This window comes from Carcharhinus amblyrhynchos, chromosome 7 (genome assembly GCF_965287045.1).
Source record: "Carcharhinus amblyrhynchos chromosome 7, sCarAmb.v2.hapA, whole genome shotgun sequence".
Lineage (NCBI taxonomy): Eukaryota > Metazoa > Chordata > Chondrichthyes > Carcharhiniformes > Carcharhinidae > Carcharhinus > Carcharhinus amblyrhynchos.
Genome location: NC_137330.1, coordinates 121,208,402 through 121,231,089, shown reverse-complemented (window position 1 = coordinate 121,231,089; position 22,688 = coordinate 121,208,402). Strand labels below are relative to the sequence as shown.

At 42.1% G+C, this 22,688-nt stretch overlaps 1 protein-coding gene across 1 annotated transcript in view; it reads right to left on the bottom strand.

Moving 5' to 3' along the window:
- aida (axin interactor, dorsalization associated) overlaps positions 1-22,688 on the bottom strand; it is a 94,664-nt gene that overhangs the window by 4,584 nt on the left and 67,392 nt on the right. The window contains exons 5-9 of the mRNA XM_080193059.1: positions 20,796-20,859; positions 19,261-19,364; positions 5,260-5,382; positions 5,045-5,167; positions 2,424-2,541 (exon numbers count right to left, since the gene is read on the bottom strand). Of these exons, the coding sequence (XP_080049185.1) occupies positions 2,424-2,541; positions 5,045-5,167; positions 5,260-5,382; positions 19,261-19,364; positions 20,796-20,859 (532 nt within the window). The remainder of the gene's footprint in view (positions 1-2,423; positions 2,542-5,044; positions 5,168-5,259; positions 5,383-19,260; positions 19,365-20,795; positions 20,860-22,688) is intronic.

Sequence of the window (22,688 nt, the reverse complement as noted above, 5' to 3'; positions counted from 1 at the left end):
TGATCTAATTCAGCAACCTGCTCCCACTTCCTCCCCATATCCTTTGATCCCTTTAGCTCCAAGAGCTCTAACTCCTTCTTGAAGACAAAATGTTTGGCTTCAATTGCTTTCTGTGGTAGAGAACCCCACAGGCTTACCACTCGAAGAAATTTTTCCTCATCTCAGTTCTAAAAAGGATTATCTTGTAGCCTTAGGTTTGACCCCTGGTTCTGGACTCCCTTGCCATTAGCACATTCTTTTATAGGTTTCTATGAGAGACTCTCATTTTTCTGACTCCAGCCAAAATCCTAACTGGCTCAATCTCTCCTCATAAGTCAGTTCAGTCCCACCAATCAGTCCGGTTTCATTAGAACATAGAACACTACAGCACAAACAGGCCCTTCGGCCCACAAGTTGCGCTGATCACATCAACACCTACCAATCCATAGACCTATCTATAACCCCCAATCCCACTAAATCCCATATACTCATCCAGAAGTCTTTTAAAAGACCCCAGCGAGTTCGCCTCCACCACCACTGACGGCAGCCGATTCCATTCACTCACCACCCTTTGAGTGAAAAACTTACCCCTAACATCACTTCTCTACTTGCCTCCCCGCACCTTAAATCTGTGTCCTCTCGTAGCGACCATTTCAACCCGGGGAAATAGCCTCTGAGAATCCACCCTATCTATTCCTCTCAACATTTTGTAAACCTCTATCAGGTCGCCTCTCAACCTTCGTCTCTCCAGGGAGAAGAGTCCCAGCTCCCTCAACCTATCTTCATAAGGCATGCCTCCCAATCCAGGCAACATCCTTGTGAATCTCCTCTGTACCCTTTCAATAGCTTCTATGTCCTTCCTATAGTGAGGCGACCAGAACTGCGCACAGTACTCCAAGTGAGGCCTGACAAGGGTCTGATAAAGTTGCAGCATTACCTCCCGACTCCTAAACTCAATCCCTCGATTAATGAAGGCCAGTACACCATACGCCTTCTTGACCACATCCTCCACCTGTGAGGCCGATTTAAGAGTCCTGTGGACCCGGACCCCAAGATCCTTCTGCTCTTCAATACTACTAAGACTCCTGCCCTTGATAGTGTACTCGTACATCCCGTTGGTTCTGTCAAAATGGACGACTACACATTTATCCGCGTTGAAGTCCATCTGCCACTTCTCCGCCCAGTCCTGCATCCTATTTTATGTCCTGCTGCAACTTCTGACATCCTTCCAGACCATCCACACCACCGACCTTCGTGTCATTGGCGAACTTACTACCCCATCCCTCCACTTCCTCATCTAGGTCATTTATGAAAATGACAAACAGCAAGGGTCCTAGAACAGATCCCTGAGGCACTCCACTGGTGACTGACCTCCATGCAGAAAAAGACCCATCCACAACCACTCTCTGCCTTCTGCAGGCAAGCCAGTTCTGGATCCACAAGGCCAAAGCCCCTTGGATCCCATGCCCTCTCACCTTCTCAAGAAGTCTTGCATGGGGGACCTTATCAAACACCTTGCTGAAGTCCATGTACACCACGTCCACTACACTTCCTTCGTCAATGTGTTCAGTCACATTGACTCTATAGGAAGAGCATCTTTCCTCAGATGAGACCAAAACAGCACACAATATTCCAGGTACAACCGCACCAAGACTCTGCAGCTAGACATCCCTGCTCCCATACTCGAATCTGCTCACCTTCCTCATTGCCTGCTGCAGCTGCACACTTACCTTCAGCGACTGGTGTACAAGGACACCCAGGTCTTGTTACACATTCTCCTCTCCCAATCAGTGACCATTCAAATAATCTGCCTTCCTGTTCAGCTACCAAAGTGGATAGCCTCACATTAATCCACATTATACTGCACCTGCCCACTCACTCAACTTGTCTAAATCACATGGAAGCATCTCAGCATCCTCCTCACAGCTCAATCGCACTCCCCTCCCCACGCACTTTGTGTCACCTGCAAATTTGGTGATAGTACATTTAATTCCCTCAAGTCATTAATATATGTTGTGAATAGCTGGGGTCCCTGGATTAATCACTGCGGTCGCCCACTAATGACTGCCTGTCACTTTCCTGTTTGTCAACCAATTTTCTATCCATCTCAATATGCGCTGCCAAACTCATGCACTTTAATTTTACACGCCAATCTCTTCTAAAGGACTTTGTCAAAAGCCTTCGGAAAATCCAAATAAACTACATCCACTGGCTCCCCCCCCATCAACTCTATAACCTTGAAATTAGGTCCTTGAAGAATTCATGTAGATTTGTGGTGGGTAATAAGACCTTTAGCAAGAGATAATTTGACCAGGAGAGTATTGGAATAGTTCACAAAACAGACATTACAAAAGGTACAGGTTACCAACATTTGAGACGGTGAACAGATGGACAGAATAAAAGAGAAATGCTGAATCTTTAAAAACAAATGTTCCGATACTCACAGTTCTATAACTATCTGTCCAGCTTTGATCTCATCCATTTCCATAAAAGCAAAACATTTTGTGCTCGTAAATCTCTTTTTAGGTTTGTAATGTTTGAATTCAAAGAAAATAGCAGCGCCTGTTAACGAAAAGCATGACATATTTCCTAATCTAAGATTGTGTTAAAAACTATATCTGACAAATATCACAGCCACATTACTGTAGGCTATAAGTATTAAGATCTATTATATACACTTTTTGAATGTTCTAGTGCTAAAATATTGACTAGTTATGAAGGGAGGGATGGCAGTCACGACAACATAGCTGGTGAGACCATGGCCTTTCACTTCTGAGACTTGGCTTTGAATCCACCTGGCCTAACGAAATAAACATTTCCCCAAAATGGGATTGTATTGCTTCACACCCAGTTTCTAGTGTGGAGGTTTAAGTAAACAGCAATTTGACTTCCAAGATGCTTGGCTCTCTCACATTTAGAAATATGAGATTCTATAAAATGTATGAACTCAAATTAATATATTATTCCAGATTAAATTAATATATTCCATACACATTGCTGAACCCATACAACCTAATCTGAATTACTACATGTGGACTAAACATAAGAACATAAGAAATAGGGGCAGGAGTAGGCCATCTGGCCCCTCGAGCCTGCCCCGCCATTCAATAAGATCATGGCTGATCTGTCGTGGCTCAGTTCCACTTTCCTGCCCTCTCCCCATAACCCCTAATCCCCTCTCTTATCAAAAACCCATCAACCCGCTTCTTAAAAATATTTAGCGAGGCAGCCTCCACCACTTCAACGGGCAGAGAATTCCAGAGATTCACCACCCTTTGAGTGAAGAAGTTCCTCCTCAACTCCGTTCTAAACCGCCCCCCCTTTATCTTGAGGCTGTGCCCCCTAGTCCTACTGTCTTTTTTGAGCGGGAAGAGTCTCTCCACCTCTATCCTATCCATCCCATTCATCATCTTATATGTCTCAATGAGATCTCCCCTCATTCTTCTAAACTCTAACGAGTACAAGCCTAGTTTATTCAGCCTCTCCTCATAGCTCAACCCCCTCAACTCCGGTATCAGCCTAGTAAACCTCCTCTGCACTCCCTCCAAGGCCAAAATATCCTTGCGCAGGTGCGGCGCCCAAAACTGCACACAGTACTCCAGCTGCGGCCTCACCAATGCCCTATACAGCTGCAGCAAGACCTCCCTACTTTTATATTCAATCCCCCTCGCTATGAAGGCCAGCATCCCATTTGCCTTCCTGACCACCTGCTGCACCTGCAGGCTGGGTTTTTGCGACTCATGCACAAGGACCCCGAGGTCCCTCTGCACCGTCGCCTGCTGCAGTTTTTCGCCACGTAAGTAATAGTCCTTCCTACCATTCTTCCTACCAAAGTGGACCACCTCACACTTGCCAACATTAAATTCCATTTGCCATTTCCTGGCCCATTCGCCCAGCCTATCTAGATCCTTCTGCAGACTCTCCACACCCTCCGCACAATTTGCCTTTCCCCCAATCTTGGTGTCATCAGCAAATTTCGACACCCTACACTCGGTTCCCTCCTCCAGATCATCTATATAAATGGTAAATAGCTGAGGCCCCAGCACCGACCCCTGGGGCACCCCACTAGTCACCAACCGCCAATCCGAATAGCACCCATTGACCCCCACTCTCTGCCTCCTATTTGACAACCAATCCTCTATCCACGCTAACACCCTACCCCCAACTCCATGTCCTCTGACCTTCTGCAGTAACCTCTTGTGAGGTACTTTGTCAAACGCCTTCTGAAAATCCAGAAAGACCACATCCACCGGCTCTCCTCTATCCACCGCCCTAGACACATCCTCATAGAACTCCAGTAAATTTGTCAGACACGACTTCCCTTTAATGAAACCGTGTTGCGTCTGCCCTATCAAGCAATTCCCTTCAAGATGCCTCGCAATTTCCTCCTTAATGACGGATTCTAACATTTTACCTACCACAGATGTTAAACATGTTTTGATGGATGTCAGGATATTCTCCGGTATAGAACATAGAACATTACAGCGCAGAACAGGCCCTTCGGCCCACGATGTTGCGCCGACCAGTTACAAAAACAATGACCCACTAGCCTATACCAATCCCTTTTCGTCCATAAACCTATCCAGAGATCTCTTAAACGCCCCCAAACTAGACGCATTTACAACTGCAGCAGGCAGGGCATTCCAATCCCTCACCACCCGCTGGGTAAAGAACCTACCCCTGACATCCGTCCTGTAGCTACCCCCCCTTAATTTAAAGCCATGCCCCCTCGTGCTAGCTTTCTCCAACCGAGGAAAAGTGGTATGGTGCTCTGTTCACGATTAGTGAACAGGATCTTCACGGAGGAAGAAAATTAAGGAATCATAGAATCCCTACAGTGCAGGAGGCCATTCGGCCCATTAAGTCTGCATCAGCCATAATCCCATCACTCCACATATCCACCCCGCTAATTTCCTGACACTAGGGGCAATTTAGCATAGCCAATCAACCTAACCCACACATCTTTGGACTGTGGGACAAAACCCATGCAAGACAGTGACCCAAGGCTGGAATTAAACCCAGGTCCCTGGTGCTATGAGACAGCATATGCTGTAAGGAGACTCACCTTTTGGCAGTTTTTCTATGTGTTTTTGGATTTCCACATCAACAGCAAAGTGTATGTACATATCTTCTTTCCTTGTAGCAATGGGGGTATCTTGTACAGGGGTTAGATCTATACCATTGGCATCTGTATGATTACAGGTAATACATTATCTGTCAATTATAAGTAAACAACATTACTTGGCACACCAAATTCATTTAAAAATCCCATTGCATTACCTTTTACACTGACTGTGACATAGGGATCAATACACTGTCCCGCATCCTTGAGACCAATCTTTTCTATTTTAATAGTGAGCAGTGCCATGCCTGGTTCTGATGGCAGTCGTGGTAGTAGAGTACCTGAAGACAAACATTCAAAAGCACATTATTCTATAATTATTTTAGCATTAGGGCACAGTTGGCCAGTGTAACATTACTGATTCTGAACAAAGCAATAACTTATGTCTTTCCAACCAGCCATGAAATTGAAACCCCATCTGCTTTCTCAAATGAATATGAAAGATCCCATGGCGTTACACAAAACAAAGAGATTTCTCTGTGTCCTGGCTCACATTAGCCCTGAGCAAGTACCAGAAAACAGATTACCCAGCCATTTCTCTCAGTTACTTGTGGCAACTTTCTGCACATTTTGGCAGCTGCTTTTGCGTGCATTGAAACAGTGAAAATGCTTCTTGACTGTGAAGTATTTTTCGATGCCCTGAGGCTGAGAGATACTATATACATGCCCATTTTCTTGAAAATCCATTGAGCGGCATCCTCCCGTCATAAAGGTTTTAAAGTAGTTCCAAGGGCCTAGCAGTGATCCTTTACACACAATTTAAATAGTGTCAAGCAGGCTATTCAACATGGGGAACACTGCAGCCAACTCGCTTTCCGTTTTCTCCCCTAACCTCCAAGTTTCACAAAAATTCTCTTTCCATGCATATGATGGACCACAAAGGGGATTTACGCATGGAGACATAGCTAAGGTATTAAATGAATACTTTGCATCTGTCTTTAACAAGAAGATGCTGGTGATGGTGGAAATTCAGAATTCTGATATGTTTAAAGTGGATAAGGATGAGGTATTGGATTGGCTGACTACTTGGGATAAAGCACCAGCACCAGATGGATCATCCAGATGGATGGATGTACCAGCATCCAAGGATAGAGGGAAATGAGAATGAAAATTACGGATGCAATGGATAATTTTCCATTCTTAGGCTTGGGTTGTGCCAGAAAGCTGGATAATTACAAATGTTTAAAGTTTATTTATTAGTGTCACATAACAACAATGCCATAAATGCTTAAATTCTCAATCATGATTTCGCTGCTACAAGATGCATAAAGCAAACTGGGGACAGGATTGTTATTATACCATGCTCACTACTGACCAGTTCCATATTGACGGCTGCCTTGAGCTGGGTCACTAATCTGCCCTCAAGGGCTTAACATGCAAAAGATCCTGCATTTATGTTGTACCATATCAAGCAGCTCACAACAGCCAATAAATTACTTGTCAAAATGTTGTCGCTTGCGCCAAATCTGTGCACAATAACATCCCACAAACAGCAAATGAGATAAGAACTAAGAAAATAAGAAGTAGGAGCAGGAGTAGGCCATCTAGCCCCTTGAGCCTGCCCCACCATTCAATAAGATCATGGCTGATCTGAAGTGGATCAGTTCCACTTACCCGCCTGCTCCCCATAACCCTTAATTCCCTTATCTGTCAGAAATCTACCTGTGACTTAAACATATTCAACGAGGTAGCGTCCACTGCTTCAAAGGGCAGAGAATTCCAGAGGTTCACCACCTTCTGAGAGAAGAAGTTCCTCCTCAACTCTGTTCTAAACTGACTCCTCCTTATTTTGAGGCTGTGTCTCTAGTTCTGGTTTCCTTTCTAAGTGGAAAGAATCTCTCTACCTCTACCCTATCTAGCCCATTTGTTATCTTATATGTCTCTATAAGATCACCCCTCAGCCTTCTAAACTCCAATGAGTACAGGCCCAATCTACTCAATCTCTCATAAGCTAACCCCCTCATCTCCGGTATCAACTTGGTGAACCTTCTCTGTACTCCCTCCAAGGCCAATATATCCTTTCGCAAATAAGAGGATCAAAACTGCACACAGTACTTCAGTTGCGGCCTCACCAGTGCCTTGTACAATTGCAGCAAAACCTCCCTGCTTTTATATTCTACCCCCCTCGATATAAAGGCCAACATTCCATTCACCTCCTTGATCACCTGCTGCATCTGCAGACTGAGTTTTTGCAATTCATGCACAAGGACCCTCAGGTCCCTCTGCACAGTAGCATGTTGTAATTTTTCACCGTTTAAATAATAGTCCATTTTACTATTATTCCTTCCAAAGTGGATAACCTCACATTTGCCAATATTTACTCCATCTGCCAGATCCTCACCCACTCACTCAGCCTATCCAAATCTCTCCGCAGACTTTCCACGTCCTCCACGAATTTGCTTTCCCACTCATCTCTGTGTCATCAGCAATCTTTATTATCCTACACTCGGTCCCCTCTTCCAGATCGTCTATGTATATGGTAAACAGGTGAGGCCCCAGCACCGATCCCTGCTGCAAGCCACTAGTCACCAAATGCCAACCAGAAAAGCACCCATTTATTCCAACTCTCTGCTTCCTGTGAGATAGCCAATCCTCAATCCACGCCTTACTCCCAACTCTGTGTACCTTAATCTTCTGCAGCAACCTTTTGTGAGGCACCTTATCGAACACCTTCTGGAAATCTAAAAACACCACATCCACCGGTTCATCTCTGTCAACCGCATCTTCATAAAAGTCCAGTAAATTCATCAAACATGACTTTCCCTTCACGAATCCATGCTGCATCAACTAGATCAAACCATTCTTTTCTAGGTGTCCTGCTATTCCTTCTTTAATGATGGATTCCAGCATTTTCCCAACTATGAACGTTAAGCTAACTGGCCTGTAGTTACCTGCCTTTTGTCTACTTCCTTTTTTAAACAGCAGCGTAACATTAGCTGTTTTCCAATCAGCCGGCACTTCCCCAGAGTCCAGCGAATTTTGATAAATTACTACGTAATGCATCTGCTATTACTTCTGCCATTTCTTTCAGTACCCTGGGATGCATTCCATCTGGGCCCGGCGACTTGTCTACCTTTAGTCCCATTAGTCTACCAAGCACTACCTCTTTAGTGATAGTAATCGTTTTAAGGACCTCACCCCCTACAGTCCCACAACTGTTCATATGCGGTAAGCTATTTTGTCCTCTGCTGTGAAGACTGACACAAAAAACTTGTTTAAGGCCTCGGCCATTTCCTCGTTTCCCATTATTAAATCCCCCTTCTCATCTTCTAAGGGTTGAACATTTACTTTAGGGATAAATGGCTAGTTAATTTGATTTTATAATGGTGATGGTTAAAAGAGAAAGATTGGCTAAGGTACAAGGAGAACCTCCCACTCTTCACAATGTGCCATGGAATTTTTAAAACCCAATAAACCACTGGAGCAAATAGACAGAGCACCATTTAAACAATTCATATAACAAACAGCTTGTCCAGGATTGCAGCTATCCTTTAGTACTGCTGACGGATGGATTATTACCTCAAATCTGGTAAAAGGATGGATCACATCGTTCTGGCTCAGTGGGAGTGGTTTTAACATTTGACAGCTTTGAAAATGTCCATGGTAAAAAAACAATTACATAAGTATATAGGTACCCAAGACAGCAATGGTAGTTTCATATTGAAAAGAAAGGACTGTAGAAAAAGGGAGAATCAGCCATGAACATCTAGGGAAATAAAGGAGGACATTAAATTGAAAAGAAGTGAATACAAAAGTGGCAAAGATTAGTGAGAAACTAAAGGATTGGGAAATCTTTAAAGGTCAACAGAATGCCATGAACAAAGCTATAAAGTAAGATGGATTATGAGGGTAAACTAGCTCACAGCATAAAAAGAGATAGCAAACATTTCTACAAATATATAAAAATGAGTGGCGGAAGTAAACACTGATCCTTTTGAGGATGAGAAGGATAGATTTAATAACGGGAAATGAGGATACAGTCAATGCATTGAACAGGTATTTTGTGTCAATCTTCACAGTGGAAGACACAAATAACAGGCTGAAAACAGATGACAAGGCGGCTATGGCAGGTGAGGACCTAGAAATGATCATGATCACTAAAGCAGCAGTGGTTAGGTAGGCTAATGGGGCTAAAGTCAAGTCTCCTGGCCCTGATGGAATGCATCCTAGGGTATAAAAGAGATAACAGAGGAAATAGCAAATGGACTACTGGTAATTTACCAAAATTTGCTGTACTTCCGGGGCAGTTCCAACAGATTGGAAAACAGCAAATGTGACGCCACCATTTAAAAAAAGGAGGTAGACAAAAGGCCGGTGGACATTTTCCTCCTGCAGGAGCAAGCTGCCAGGATTCAGCTGGTGACAAATCCCAGACTGGAGTAAGCTTTACTTGCATAAAGCTCAATGAACTGACACACAGTGCGGCACACTGATTTCAGGGAAGAAACTGTGTCCAAATTTCCTATTTACAGATAAAAATAAAATCCTGCAGATGCTGGGAATCTGAAATACAATCAGAAAACATTTTTGTTTCTGATTTATAATGCTTTCTTACACATCATTAATCAGCACTAGATTTAGAATTCTAAAACTTTATGATCTCTTCCTCATTAATTTTAAACAGTACACAGCTGGACACAAGGTGTCAAAAATAGACCTGAGGTTGTTAAGGTGGGGTGGGAGGAGGTTTGCTGCATCTTGTTTTCAGATATGGTGAATAATTATAGTATTATTTGTGACGTATAATAACCAAATATTGAAACAATACCAACTTACTGATAACTATCCAAAACCAACACCTCAACCTTTACCTTGCCCAACTGGTGCATCAGACTTAAGATCTAAAATTGATGCAGTGTGCATTGCAATGAACAATCACACTTCTTCAGAAACATGAGGATTTTTGATCCTTGTTGTTTCTTAACTCAACCCATACAGATTCCACATCCTCTATGCTAATATCTTTCCTCAATGTCGTATCAATATCTTTAATCAATAATGCAGCTCCACCACCTTTTCCTTTTTGTCTGTCCTTCCTAAACACTGAATAGCCCTCAATGTTTAGTTCCCATTTTTGCTCACCTTGGAGCCATGTCTATGTAATGCCAACTATATCAAATCCCTTGACATCTGTCTGTGCAACTAACTCATCCATTTTGTTTGAATGCTCCGAGCATTCAGGTACAAAACCTGAAGGTGATCCTTCTAATGTTTGTCCCCTTCCTACTTTTTTTTTTACTCTGTCCTTATGTGACTTCGTCCCACCTCCCCCAGAACCGGCATTAATGCCCCAGGAATCTGAAACACTCCATCCCACACCATCTTTTCAGCTACATATTCATCCTCTGTATCCTGCTGTTTCTGCTCCGACTAGCACATGGCCTTGGTAGTAATCCTGAGATCACTACCTTTGAAGTCTGGCTTTTCAGCTTGTTTCCTAGCTCCCTATATTCTGCTTTTAAAACCTCACTCCTTTTTTTTAAACCTTTGTCATTTGTACCGAAGTGTACTAGGACCCTCCCCCTTCAGAACGCCCTGTAGCCACTCCGAGACATCCTTGACCCTGGCACCAAGGAGGCAACATACCATCCTGGAGTTTTCTTTGTGGCCACAGAAACAGCTGTCTTATCCCCCCTACAACCACTGCATTCTCTAATAATAAAATTTAGTTGATGCCTCATTGTAAGATTGGAAATTGTGCCGTGGATAAAGCTAAGCAGCACAGGTTTGAAGGATCATTGAATTTGTCTATACCTTATTTGGAAGGTAACTAGTTAGTTTGGACAGATCGCCTGATGAGAGAGGCTGCCTTATCAACCTATAAAAAGCACTGGAAAGGGCAGGAAGCTACAAATCCACAGACAACCATCTTGAAGAAGCTTCAACTTGGGGAGAGACAGAGAAAGGCTTCGAGAAGCAGCCATGGCTTCTGCTATAAGTAAGTAGGCAGTTTGAAAGTGCCAAACCTGCAGAACCAAAGGAAAATAATCTCTCTTCCCTGTAAACTGGATTTCATCTACTAAACTCTAGTGTTCAAACAATGTTTGACAACACAACAGCAGAAGGCACTGCAGAAGCTACAGAGATAATCCTACAAAATCTACACTTCAGACAACGCCTCGACTACAAAAATATTAGGCATGCATCAAATACGGACTAAACTGATCCGAGTTTTATAAGTATCATCCTCTCATTTGTAATTAATGTGTGTGTTAGCAACTTACATTTTGTTGAAAGTAACTTCCAGAGCAATAAAGTGAAATAAACTATACTGTTTTTTTGAAAAGTGAAAAGGCTTTGCTGCTGTTTTCTTAAGTTGAATTTCTCACTCCAGAAACAAGAAAATACACACACAGATATTTTGCATACAGATTATGGGAAACATCTTTTAAAATATCCGGTAGAATAGCTTCCCTCCCTTTCAATTCTATTTCTCTAATAATGTGTTTACTTTGCTCTTTTATGGCCATGCTAAACTATGGTGGAACTTATTATGATTAAACGAGATGAGGAAAGCTTGCATGTTTTTAATGGAAGGCTAACAATGAGCGTTTGCATTTTCCACAGTATTTTAAAGTCGTAAAGTTTCCCAGGTGTTTCACAGGAGTGTTTAAAAACAAAACTTGATACCAAGGCAAAGCAGATATTCAAGATGACCAACTAACAGCTTCATCAAAGATGCATCTTAATCATCAAATAGTTGCTGCATGGAGGAAGGCCATTTGGCCTGTAGTGTGCATGCTAGCTCTTAGAGCAACTCAGCTAATCTCACTTCACTACCTACCCAGTCCAAACCCATGATCTTGAACACTTCCTCCATTAAATCCCCATCAGCCTTCCTTTATTAAATCCTATAATCCATTTAAGATTGGACCAGTGGTTTAAAAAGGTTCACAACAATGTCATATTTTGTACTCTATTTTTGTAAAACCCAAAAACCTAATATGTCCTATTATATACCTGCCCTGCCACCTCTCCAAGTCTTTCTGTTCCTGTAATGTTCCTTTAATGTTACTTCTCATTCTTCCCACCAAAATGAATCACTTCATTCTTCTCTGCATTAAATTTCATCTGCCATCTCTCCACCCATTCCACCAACCTGCCCATGTCCTCTCAGAATCTGTCTTCTTCACAGCTCACAACAATTCCAAGTTTTGAAATCATGCCTTGTACATCCATTAAATGTAGGTGAAGAAAAGCAATGGTTCTAATACCATGCCCTGGGGAGCCCCATTCTACATCCTCCACAAGTCCAAGAAAGAACACCAAAGAGGTGGCTTTAAAGGTGCATCTTAATCATCAAATAGTACTGCATGGAAGGAGGCCATTTGGCTTGTAGTGTGCATGCTAGCTCTCAGAGCAACTCAGCCAAACTCACTCCACTACCTACCCTGTCCAAACCTATGATCTTGAACACTTCCTCCATTAAATCCCCATCAGCCTTCCCTTATTGAATACTAAACTCCATTTGTGATGGAGTATCTCAAATAGATAGAGGCAGAAGAATCTGCACTTCCTGTCACACAGCTAATTTTCCACTGCTGCTTCAATCTACTTTATTCCACCGGCCTCACTTTGTTGAGAAGCTTCTTGTGTGGTTCTTCATCAAATCCCTGTACACCACATCAACATTCTGTTACTTCATCAAGAAGCTCAAATAAATAATTAAACATGAGTGTTCTTTAACATGTCCATGCTGTCTTCCTTTAATTACTCCACAGTTATCCAAGTGGCTGTTAATTTTGTCTCGAATTATTCTTCTAAAGAACATAAGAAATAGGAGCAGGAGTAGGCCATCTAGCCCTTCGAGCCTGCCCCGCCATTCAATAAGATCATGGCTGATCTGTCGTGGCTCAGTTCCACATTCGATCTGATCTTGCGACATCAACTTTTAAATACAACTAACAAACAAAACAAAGAACAGTACAGCACAGGAAACAGGCCCTCTGGCCCTCCAAGCCTGCGCCGCTCACTGGTCCAACTATACTAGCCTTCTAATACCTCCTTTCTTGATTTTTAGCCCATCCAATGCCTCAATGATCTCCTCTCATTATAATATTACCAAGGAAGATATGCAAAATACTAATTTTATACAATAATCATGTCCTCTGCATTCTCCATGTGTGAATCCCCATTTTGGTCCCTCATTTGCCACCCATCTTCTATTCTTGTACACTTAAAAAAAAATCCAAAAGTCGTCTTTAAGTTGACTGCTAGTCTCTTCTTTTGGCTCCTCACTTCTTTTCCCACTTTCCTTTTGAACTTATTCAACCTGGTTCTCTCATGTGCTATCCACTTGGCTTCTATCATACACACCTTGTCTCTGCATTGGATGTGTCTGTTCCACTGCTCTTCATGGTAATGTACCTTAACTGTTCCAGAACCATCTCCTCATTAAAGACAGCCTAATATTCCATTGCAGTGTTGACTGCCAATTTTGATTCCAATTTACCTGTGGAGTAGTCCTATTTCTTTCCCTAATAAGAACATAAGAACAAGGAGCAGGAGTAGGCCATCTGGCCCCTCAAAACTGCTCCACCATTCAATAAGATCATGGCTGATCTTTTTATGGACTCAGCTCCACTCACCATAACCCTTACTTCCTTTACTGTTCAAAAATGTATCTATCCTTGCCTTAAAAACATTCAATGAGGTAGCCTCAACTGCTTCACTGGGCAGGGAATTCCACAGGTTCACAATCTTTTGTGTGAAGAAGTTCCTCCTCAACTCAGTCCTAAATCTGCTCCCCCTTATTTTGAGGCTATGCCCCCTAGCTCTAGTTTTACTCACCAGTGGAAACAACTTCCCTGCTTCTACCTTATCTATTCCCTTTATAATCTTATATGTTTCTATAAAATCTCCTCTCATTCTTCTAAATTCCAATGAGTATAGTCCCAGTCTACTCACTCTCTCCTCATTAGCCAATCTTTCCACTCTGGAATCAACCTAGTGAATCTCCTCTGCATCCCCTCCAGTGCCAGTATATCCTTTCTCAAGTAAGGAGACCAAAACTGTACACAGTATTCCAGGTGTGGCCTCACCAGTGCCTTATACAGCTGCAACATAATCTTGCTGTTTTTAAACTCCATCCCTCTAGCAATGAAGGACAAAATTCCATTTGCCTTTTTAATTACCTGCTGCACCTGCAAACCAACTCCTTGAGATTCCTGTACAAGGACACCCAGGTCCCTCTGCACAGCAGCATGCTGCAGTTTTTTTACCATTTAATAGTCCATTTTGCTGTTATTCCTACCAAAATGGATGACCTCATATTTACCAACATTGTACTCCATTTGCCAGACCCTCCCCCACTCACTTTAGATTATCTATATCCCTTTGCGGACTTTCGGTGTCCTCTGCACACTTTGCTCTTCCGCACATCTTAGTGTCATCTGTGAATTTTGACACACTACACTTGGTCCCCAGCTCCAAATCATCTATGTAAATCGTAAACAATTGTGGTCCCAACACTGATCCCTGAGGCACACCACTAGTCACCGATCGCCAACCAGAAAAACACCCATTTACCCCACTCTTTGCTTCCTGTTAGTTAATCAATCCTCTATCCACGCTAATACATTACCCATAACACCGTAATCTCATGTAGCAGTCTTTACTGCAGCACCTTGTCAAATGCCTCCTGGAAATCCAGATACACCACATCTACAGGTTCCCCATTGTCCACTGCACATGTAATGTTCTCAAAGAATTCCAGCAAATTAATCAAACATGACCTGCCTTTTATGAACCCATGCTGCACCTAATCATTCCTGGGATGTGGGTATCACTGGCTGTGCCAGTATTTGTTGTCCATCCCTAATTGCCCTTGAACAGAGTGGCTTGCTAATCATTTTTAAGAGTTAATTACATTGGTCATGTAATGTTACATGTTGGTCAGATCAGGTAAAGATGGCAGATTTCTTTCCAAAAAGGACATGAGTGAACCAGATGAGTTTAACTGACAATCATTTTATAGTGACCACAAACTTTTAACTCCATTTTTTAAAACTGAATTCAAATTTAACTATCTGCTATGGTAGGATTCAAAGCCAGGTCCTCAGAATTACCCTGGGTCTCTGGTTTATAGTCCAGTGACAATACCACTATGCCACATCTCCCCCAGATTGGCACTCCCCAATCTTTTACTCAATTGCTTCTTTTTAAAAGTTAACCGAAACCTTCTAATACTTTGATTATTTTTTCCTGAGTGTTCCCTAAAAGACACTTGACTCAGCTGACCTCATTCCCCAGATCCAGGTCCCGCATTGCCTCCTTCCTGGTGGAATTACAAACATACTGATGCAGAAAGTTCTCCTGAACGCCCTGGTTCAAATTAAGACAAAAAGTCCCCCATTATAACCACTCTAATTCTTGCACTGCTCCTGTAATTTCACTGCAAATCTGTTCCTTTATTTCAGTCTTACTAGTTTGTGGCCTATAGGATATGCCCCGTAGTATAATGGTTCCTCGAATGCTTCTTAACTCTTAATCAAATAAATTCTGTCTGTGATCCTTTAGGACATCCTTTCTCTCCCAACAGTATTATCCTTGATCAATATTATTATTCTCCTTTCTTTCCTTCCCTTAACATCTTGTAATCACAAATATTTAGGAAAAAGTCCAGTCCTTTTAAGCCAAATCTCTGTTATTGCCGTACGATTATAACCTCCAGTGGCCAGCTGCACCTGCAATTCACCAAGCCTTAGTTAAAACCGGAGGAGGAGAAGGAGGAGATGGAAGAATTTCCAGAGTTCAGGGCATTGGCAGCTAAAGGCATTGTCAAAGAAATGATTAAAGAGGGTAAGAATTAGATGAGCAGAATTAGATATCTTGGAAAGTTCTGGACCTATAGGAGATTAAAAGAAAGGGAGTGCCACCATAGAAGGATTTGAAAACAAAACAAGAATCTTAAAAACAGAGGAATTGCTGGACTGGAAGCTAGTGTAGGTCAGCAAAGCAACCTTTGAATAGGACTTAGTGAGTTAGGAGACAGGCATCAAAGGTTTGGGTCAGTTGAAGAATAGCAATATTGGAATAGTTAAATCTGGTAATGATAAAAGCACCAATTGGGTTTCAATAGCATATTAAGTGAGTTGGGTCAGTGTCAGGTCATCTTAAGAGGTAAAAATAGACATTGTTGGTCACCTAGTTACAGGAAGGATGTAAATAAGGTTGAAAGAGTGCAGAGAAGGTTCATGAGGATGTTGCCGGGACTTGAGAAGCTGAGTTACAAAGAGAGTTTGAATAGGTTAGGACTTTATTCCCTGGAGTGTAGAAGAACGAGGGGAGATTTGATAGAGGTGTATAAGATTTTGATGGGTATAGATAGAGTGAATGAAGCAGGCTTTTTCCACTGAGGCTAGGGGAGAAAAAAAAAAACCAGAGGGCATGGGTTAAGGGTGAAAGGAGAAAAGTTTAAAGGGAATATTAGGGGGGGGCTTCTTCACACAGAGTGTTGGGAGTGTGGAATGAGCTGCCGGATAAAGTGGTAAATGTGGGGGTCACTTCTAACATTTGAGAAAAACTTGGACGGGTTCATGAATGAGAGGGGTGTGGAGGGATATGGTTCAAGTGCTGGTCAGTGGGACTAGGCAATAAGATGGATCGCACAGACAAGAAGGGCCAAAAGGCCTGTTTCTGAGCTGTAATTTTCTATGGTTCTATGGTAGTGGATTTCCAATTAAAAACAATTTCCCTCAAAAAGGCAAGGTTCAGGATTAAAAGTGATGAAAAAGTTGACAGAGTAGAAAGAGTCAAACACAATCAGGTATCCAAAGCAGAGGTGTTACCTTCGGCAACTCCCGAGGTTAAATCGCAGCACATGCAGATCAGAAATCGTTGAGTTGACATGATCAAACCATGCAGATGAAAGACAGGATCACATGTTAATGTATCAGATGAACACAACCTCCAATTCCAATATATGCAGCAAAGTAACACGAGGATAGTGGATAATTGGCAACAGGCAGAGAAATGGAGAGAGAAGTTAACATCCACATGACATTGACAGGATGCAGATTTCCACTCTTTCCACGTACTTTCACTTCCTGATCTTAGATTTTCTTCAGCTAGAGGGCATTGTACCTCACAGGAAGAAAGTAGATGAGGAAAAATAGGGAAGCCATCATCACAGGGTGCAGTAGAATAACAGTCCACTGCTGACCATCTCAGGTGAAGGAATGACACAAAGTCCTGGCTTTGGACTGGGTGGTACAGTGGGACACACACACACAGCTCATGCCCCTCTACGACGGGGTGGTATAGTGCGACACACACACACACTGTTTATGTTCCTCCGGGACTGGGTGGTGCAGTGGGGCAGACACACACGCTGCTTATGTTCCTCTGGGACTGGATGGTGCAGTGGGACACACACATACACAGCTCATGTTCCTCTGCGACTGGGTGGTGCAATGGAACACACACATACACTGCTCATGTCCCTCTGGGACTGGGTGGTGCAGTGGGACACACACACTGCTCATGTTCCTCTGCGACTGGGTGGTGCAGTGGGGCACACACTATCCTTTCCTCTCTGGGACTGGGTGGTACATTGATATTTGAAATTGGGTTATGGATATGGTCTGATATAATGAAAGGCTGTATTTAAGCTATATTTAAAATCTCAATTTAGTTACTGGTGAATACAAGTCCCCAGCAATTAACTGACCATCTCAAAGAAGCAATCAAATGGTCTCTGTGAAAGGGGAATTCAAAGGTTCATAAATCATAGAAAAGAATCATAGAAACCCTGCAGTGAAGAAAGTGGCCAACTGGCCCATCAAGTCTGCACCGACCACAATCCCACTCAGGCCCTACCTCCATATCCTTACATATTTACCCACTAATCCCTCTAACCTACATATCTCAGGACAATAAGGGGCAATATTAGCATGGCCAATCAACCTAACTCGTGCATCTTTGGACTGTGGGAGGAAACCGGAGCACCCAGAGGAAACTTACGCAGACATAGGGAGAATGTGCAAACTCCACACAGACAGTGACCCAAGCCAGGAATCGAACCCAGGTCCCTGGAGCTGTGTAGCAGCTAGCTACCGTGCTGCCCGTCAAATCTCTTTTAAAAAATTGTAATTAAGGAATGTTCCCAAGTGGAGCAAAGTTGAAGCATTAGTCTCATCCAACTAGGATAATATATATTAGGAGTGAGAATCTCAAGCCCAAATCTGTCAAAGTAGGCTGGTTTGAATAGAACCACTTGTTTGTACAGGCAATTAGAGTGGCTGAGAGATGTCGAGAAAGGGAGAGCGAATTAAAAAACAGGAACCAAGAGAGATGTAGATGAATGGACAAAGGGAAAGAACTGTTTGACAGCAAAAGGGGCAAATGCAGGCAGAATCACAAACTGCTTCACCCGTTTCCAGACACGTGCACTATTTATGGATCTATCATTTTGCTTTAAGGCAGAGAGAATTAGCTGCTTGTCTCAACATGCAAACTACATGATTGAATTCAGTTGTACTTGTTGAAAATTTCTAATGAAAAAACTAAAGTTGTATGAGCTAATGTTTATTAGCAAACAGCACCAGCCTAAGCCTTACTCAGGACACAGCAAAGGCTGGCAAACAGGCCTCTGTCTCCCTCTAGAGGAATAGGCACTTTAACTTGCGCTGCAACTTTCCTACGCAGCCAAGAAATGAAAAACCTCTGAAGAATCTCTTAAACAAAGGTCTCAGTGCCTCTACTACTGAGCGTGACCTGTCTGGGAGGACAGAAGTGTACTATCATGATCACGGCTGTAATACATTGAAATGCTGCAACGACAACTGAGCTATTTCCTCACTTACCAAAAGTCAATGTGAAAAATACAGCCCTGTGTATATAGATGGAAGAATACATAGAAGGTTCCAGATGAAACATTACAACACCAAGAAATCACTTAACTAAAATAACAGCATAAGGGCTGTCAGTGCTACAAAGATGATAAATCCTATTTGTGTGAGGTGGTGAATGAGAGAGATAAATGAGGAGAATCAAATGGAATTTTATGATAATTGTGAATGCTTCTCTCTCCTCAAAAGGACATTAATTTCAACATCACACAAGGTTAATATGCAGTGTGACATATGCACTGCAGAATGAATCATTTTGTCTTTAGCGACAGCCCTTCAAGTATAGGAAGTACTATCAGAAAAACCAACCTGGAACTCTGGTGGTGAAAAGATCAGGTGACCCCACTCCAGCTCCACCCTCCTCCTCTTCCTCAAACTCCAAGTTCTCCTCTTCTCCAGGTGCCAAGATTTTCCTGCCACACAAGAACAAAACCTAGTGATGCTTTCTATTCTCTCACATCGACAACGCAAAATTAACTTAAACACTGCGAGGTATTAATGCTAAATGTAAAATGTGGGATTGAGCAGGTAAATTCCTTTTAGTTATGCATGTGCCTGAGTCAAGGCTGAAAATTAAATAACTCCCGAGGCAAGAAACGATGGAATAACATGGGCTATTCAACCTCTCTCCATCTAGCACCAAGTCACACTTCCTGTGGGAGACAACTGCTGCTGTTGACCGTGAGATTCTTTGTTTAAACTTGGGTTACTGAAGCCGATTGATGTAAAAACAGTCCTCCACTACCACCACTCAATGGATTTATCTAGCGAGCAATATAAGGTGACAGGTTCAATCCTGAGTTAGCTAATCTCTCATGATAGTAATGATATTCAAATTAATCTCAATGCCTCTAGTCTGCATGCAGAGAGAAAAATTACCTACATTTCCTTGCTCCCATTAGCCATCCAGGAACCCAGCTAAAAAGTATGCTTGCATGGACATTACTGAGCTTGGCTGTGATGTGGACCACAATTGAACAGTTTAAAGTTCACATATGAATCAATCTCTTAAAGTACCAGATGGCATTAAACATTTATGGAAGCATACTCAACACAGAAATCTGTCTTTACAGAGAAAGGCAAGATAGAATAGCATCCTCTGTTCACTGTTGCCTCACACTGTTGGAGACCCCGTATCTGCGTGGGTTTCCTCCGGGTTCCTCCCAGTCCAAAAGAAGTGCTAGTTCGGTGCATTGCTAAATTCTCCCTCAGTACACTGCGGGGTTGTGGCGACAAGGGGATTTTCACAGTAATGTCATTGCAGTGCTTAGTTAAGCCTACTTGTGACACTAATAAGATTACAAAAAATTAAAAAATAAATCATTCAAACATACAGCCGGAGAAACATGATGCAGGAAATTTGGAAAGAGTCTTTATTTTCATCAACAATACAGAACTTTATAGTGTTATGTTGCAATGAGAAAAAGGGGCTGGGGTGAAGAAAAGATGCTTGTAATCTTCCATTTAGAATCTATGGCTAGTTGACTTCAACAAACAACATTAAACTGGGGACAGCAATTCAATATCACAAACTAAGTGATTAGATAAACCTAGGCTCCTTACACTGTACAATTAGGATTCACTCAGCCATGAAGCAAAATGAAGTACAATCTCAGTTATTCACGGAAAGGGAATGGAAATCAGCCGACACAGCGGAAAATGTATTAAAAAGCAGACGAAAAGCAAGCTTGAGCCCTGTTGCATGAAGAAGCACGAACAAATCCTGATATTCTGCTGGAAAATTGCATGCCCAAAAAAAAAATAGAAGCAACTATTATTAAGATGGTTTGTGTATTTTTAAAGAAATAATTTAAATGGAAAAGTATCCAAATTAAATGATTTACCTTATAGGGACAGGTTGAACATCAAAAGGAAAATCTTTGTTATAAGAAAGAATGTTCTTTATAACTGTAAAGAAAAAAGAAAAAAAAACCAAAGTCTACTATTAAAAGCAGAATTGTAATTACAGGGATTTAATTTGCAGTCCCTGTAATTATTTTTAAGGATCTTTCAGACTGGGATTTTACAGCCAGTCCTCAAATTGTATTGAAGGGGCTGATGTAGAAATATAAGTGCCAATAGTTTGATCAGTATGATGTAATTTCTGTTGTCCTGTTATTTTGTTTACTGTCACAGTCTCTCACGCTTTTGCACACACAACAAGCTCATCTGAAAGGATATGGTTGGTCAGCACTGTTTATTGATTCATCATGTGAGCAAAACCATGAAAATGAAAATCTGAAATCAGGGACATCACTCAGTAGTCAGAGAAAGTTGTAGGAAAGCTAATCATAGGAAAGATTCCACAGATTTCCTCCCTATACTTTAAGTTTAGCTTTCTCGTCCTTCCCTCCAGTTATTCAGGCTAATGCCTGGCTAAGCAGGCAATCTACTCCTGAATTCCTGGCAACTCTCATTTGATAATAGATTCCAGGGTGATGTTATTAGCAATGAGGCATCACAAGGAGAAACCCTAAGTTTTGCAAAAAAGAGTCTGGTCCTCAGAAGAGGCAAGAAAGATTGGTACATTGATTCAGGTGGTGTCAGCCTTGGCTCAGTGCTTCCGAGTCAGAATGTTATGGGTTCAAATCCCCTTCCAAACCCTTGCACGTGCAATCCAAGCTGGAACTTCAGTGCAGAACTGATGGAGTGCTGCAATGTAGGAAGTATTATCTTTAAGACAATTATTAAACCAAGGACTAGTCTGCCCTCTCAGATAAAGATCCCAAGGCATCCTTTCTACCAATTGGATGAAGCAAATCACAGTCACAGTTCAACCTTGAACTCATCCAACATCCACTTACCCATATCTTCCAGTGGGTAACATTGAACACCAACCACTCCCAAGTCCAGAGCCGCTGGAGTTAAATGCAGCATCCATTATTTAATTGGACTATGAGGAAAGGTTATTCTTTAAAGATTAAAGATTAATGAGAAAGTATTCTATAGAATTATACAAGCTGAGTGGAATAGGGAAGTTTAATCTAGAGCTGATTTCAAGTTGAACCATACCTTTTGAGTGAGGACATGAACTGGGAAAAGGCAGGTTCAAGAGATTTGGACAGGGCGGTCAACATCTAAAAAGGTCTCTGGTAAGAGATTGGGGACCAGAGTCGCTTCAAAGGCAAGTAGATGCTATGATGAGAAGAAGAGAGTGTACAGTAAAAACCACTTGCTTCTCTGAAAGGAATGAATGCCCTCTTCAGTTGAACTTAGTCCCATGAACCATCAAACTGAAGCTTCATGCCATTTGTGCCATTAATAAAGAAAATCATCCTGAAGCATTTGACAGAAGTATAGGAATGAAAAAAATTGAAGTTCAGCCAGCGACACTGAGAGGGGACCAAAAATCTGGACTAAAAAGCCTTTTGGGAAGGTGGAGAAGGGTTTTGGGAAGAATTCCAAAATGAGGGGCCTTGGTGATGCATAGCATGGCTGGCAGGGGAGAGGATCAAAGTTAGAGAAGCGGAGAACTTTGTGGTGGGGTGAGGGAGGATAAACAGCCAGATGAGTCCATATGATCAAATCAAGTATATCCAAAGTGATCCTATTAAATCGCTTCTTCTAATTGGAATACACACTGGCAATCACCAGATAAGATCTTTGAGGATTTACTTGGGCTAGATCACTTGCAGGTACATACAATCTGCGTCATTATATAATAAATTAACTATAGATGTCAGAAGGTCATAGAGGTAGTTTGATTGGATAACAAAAGTTCCTTTACAATTACTTAT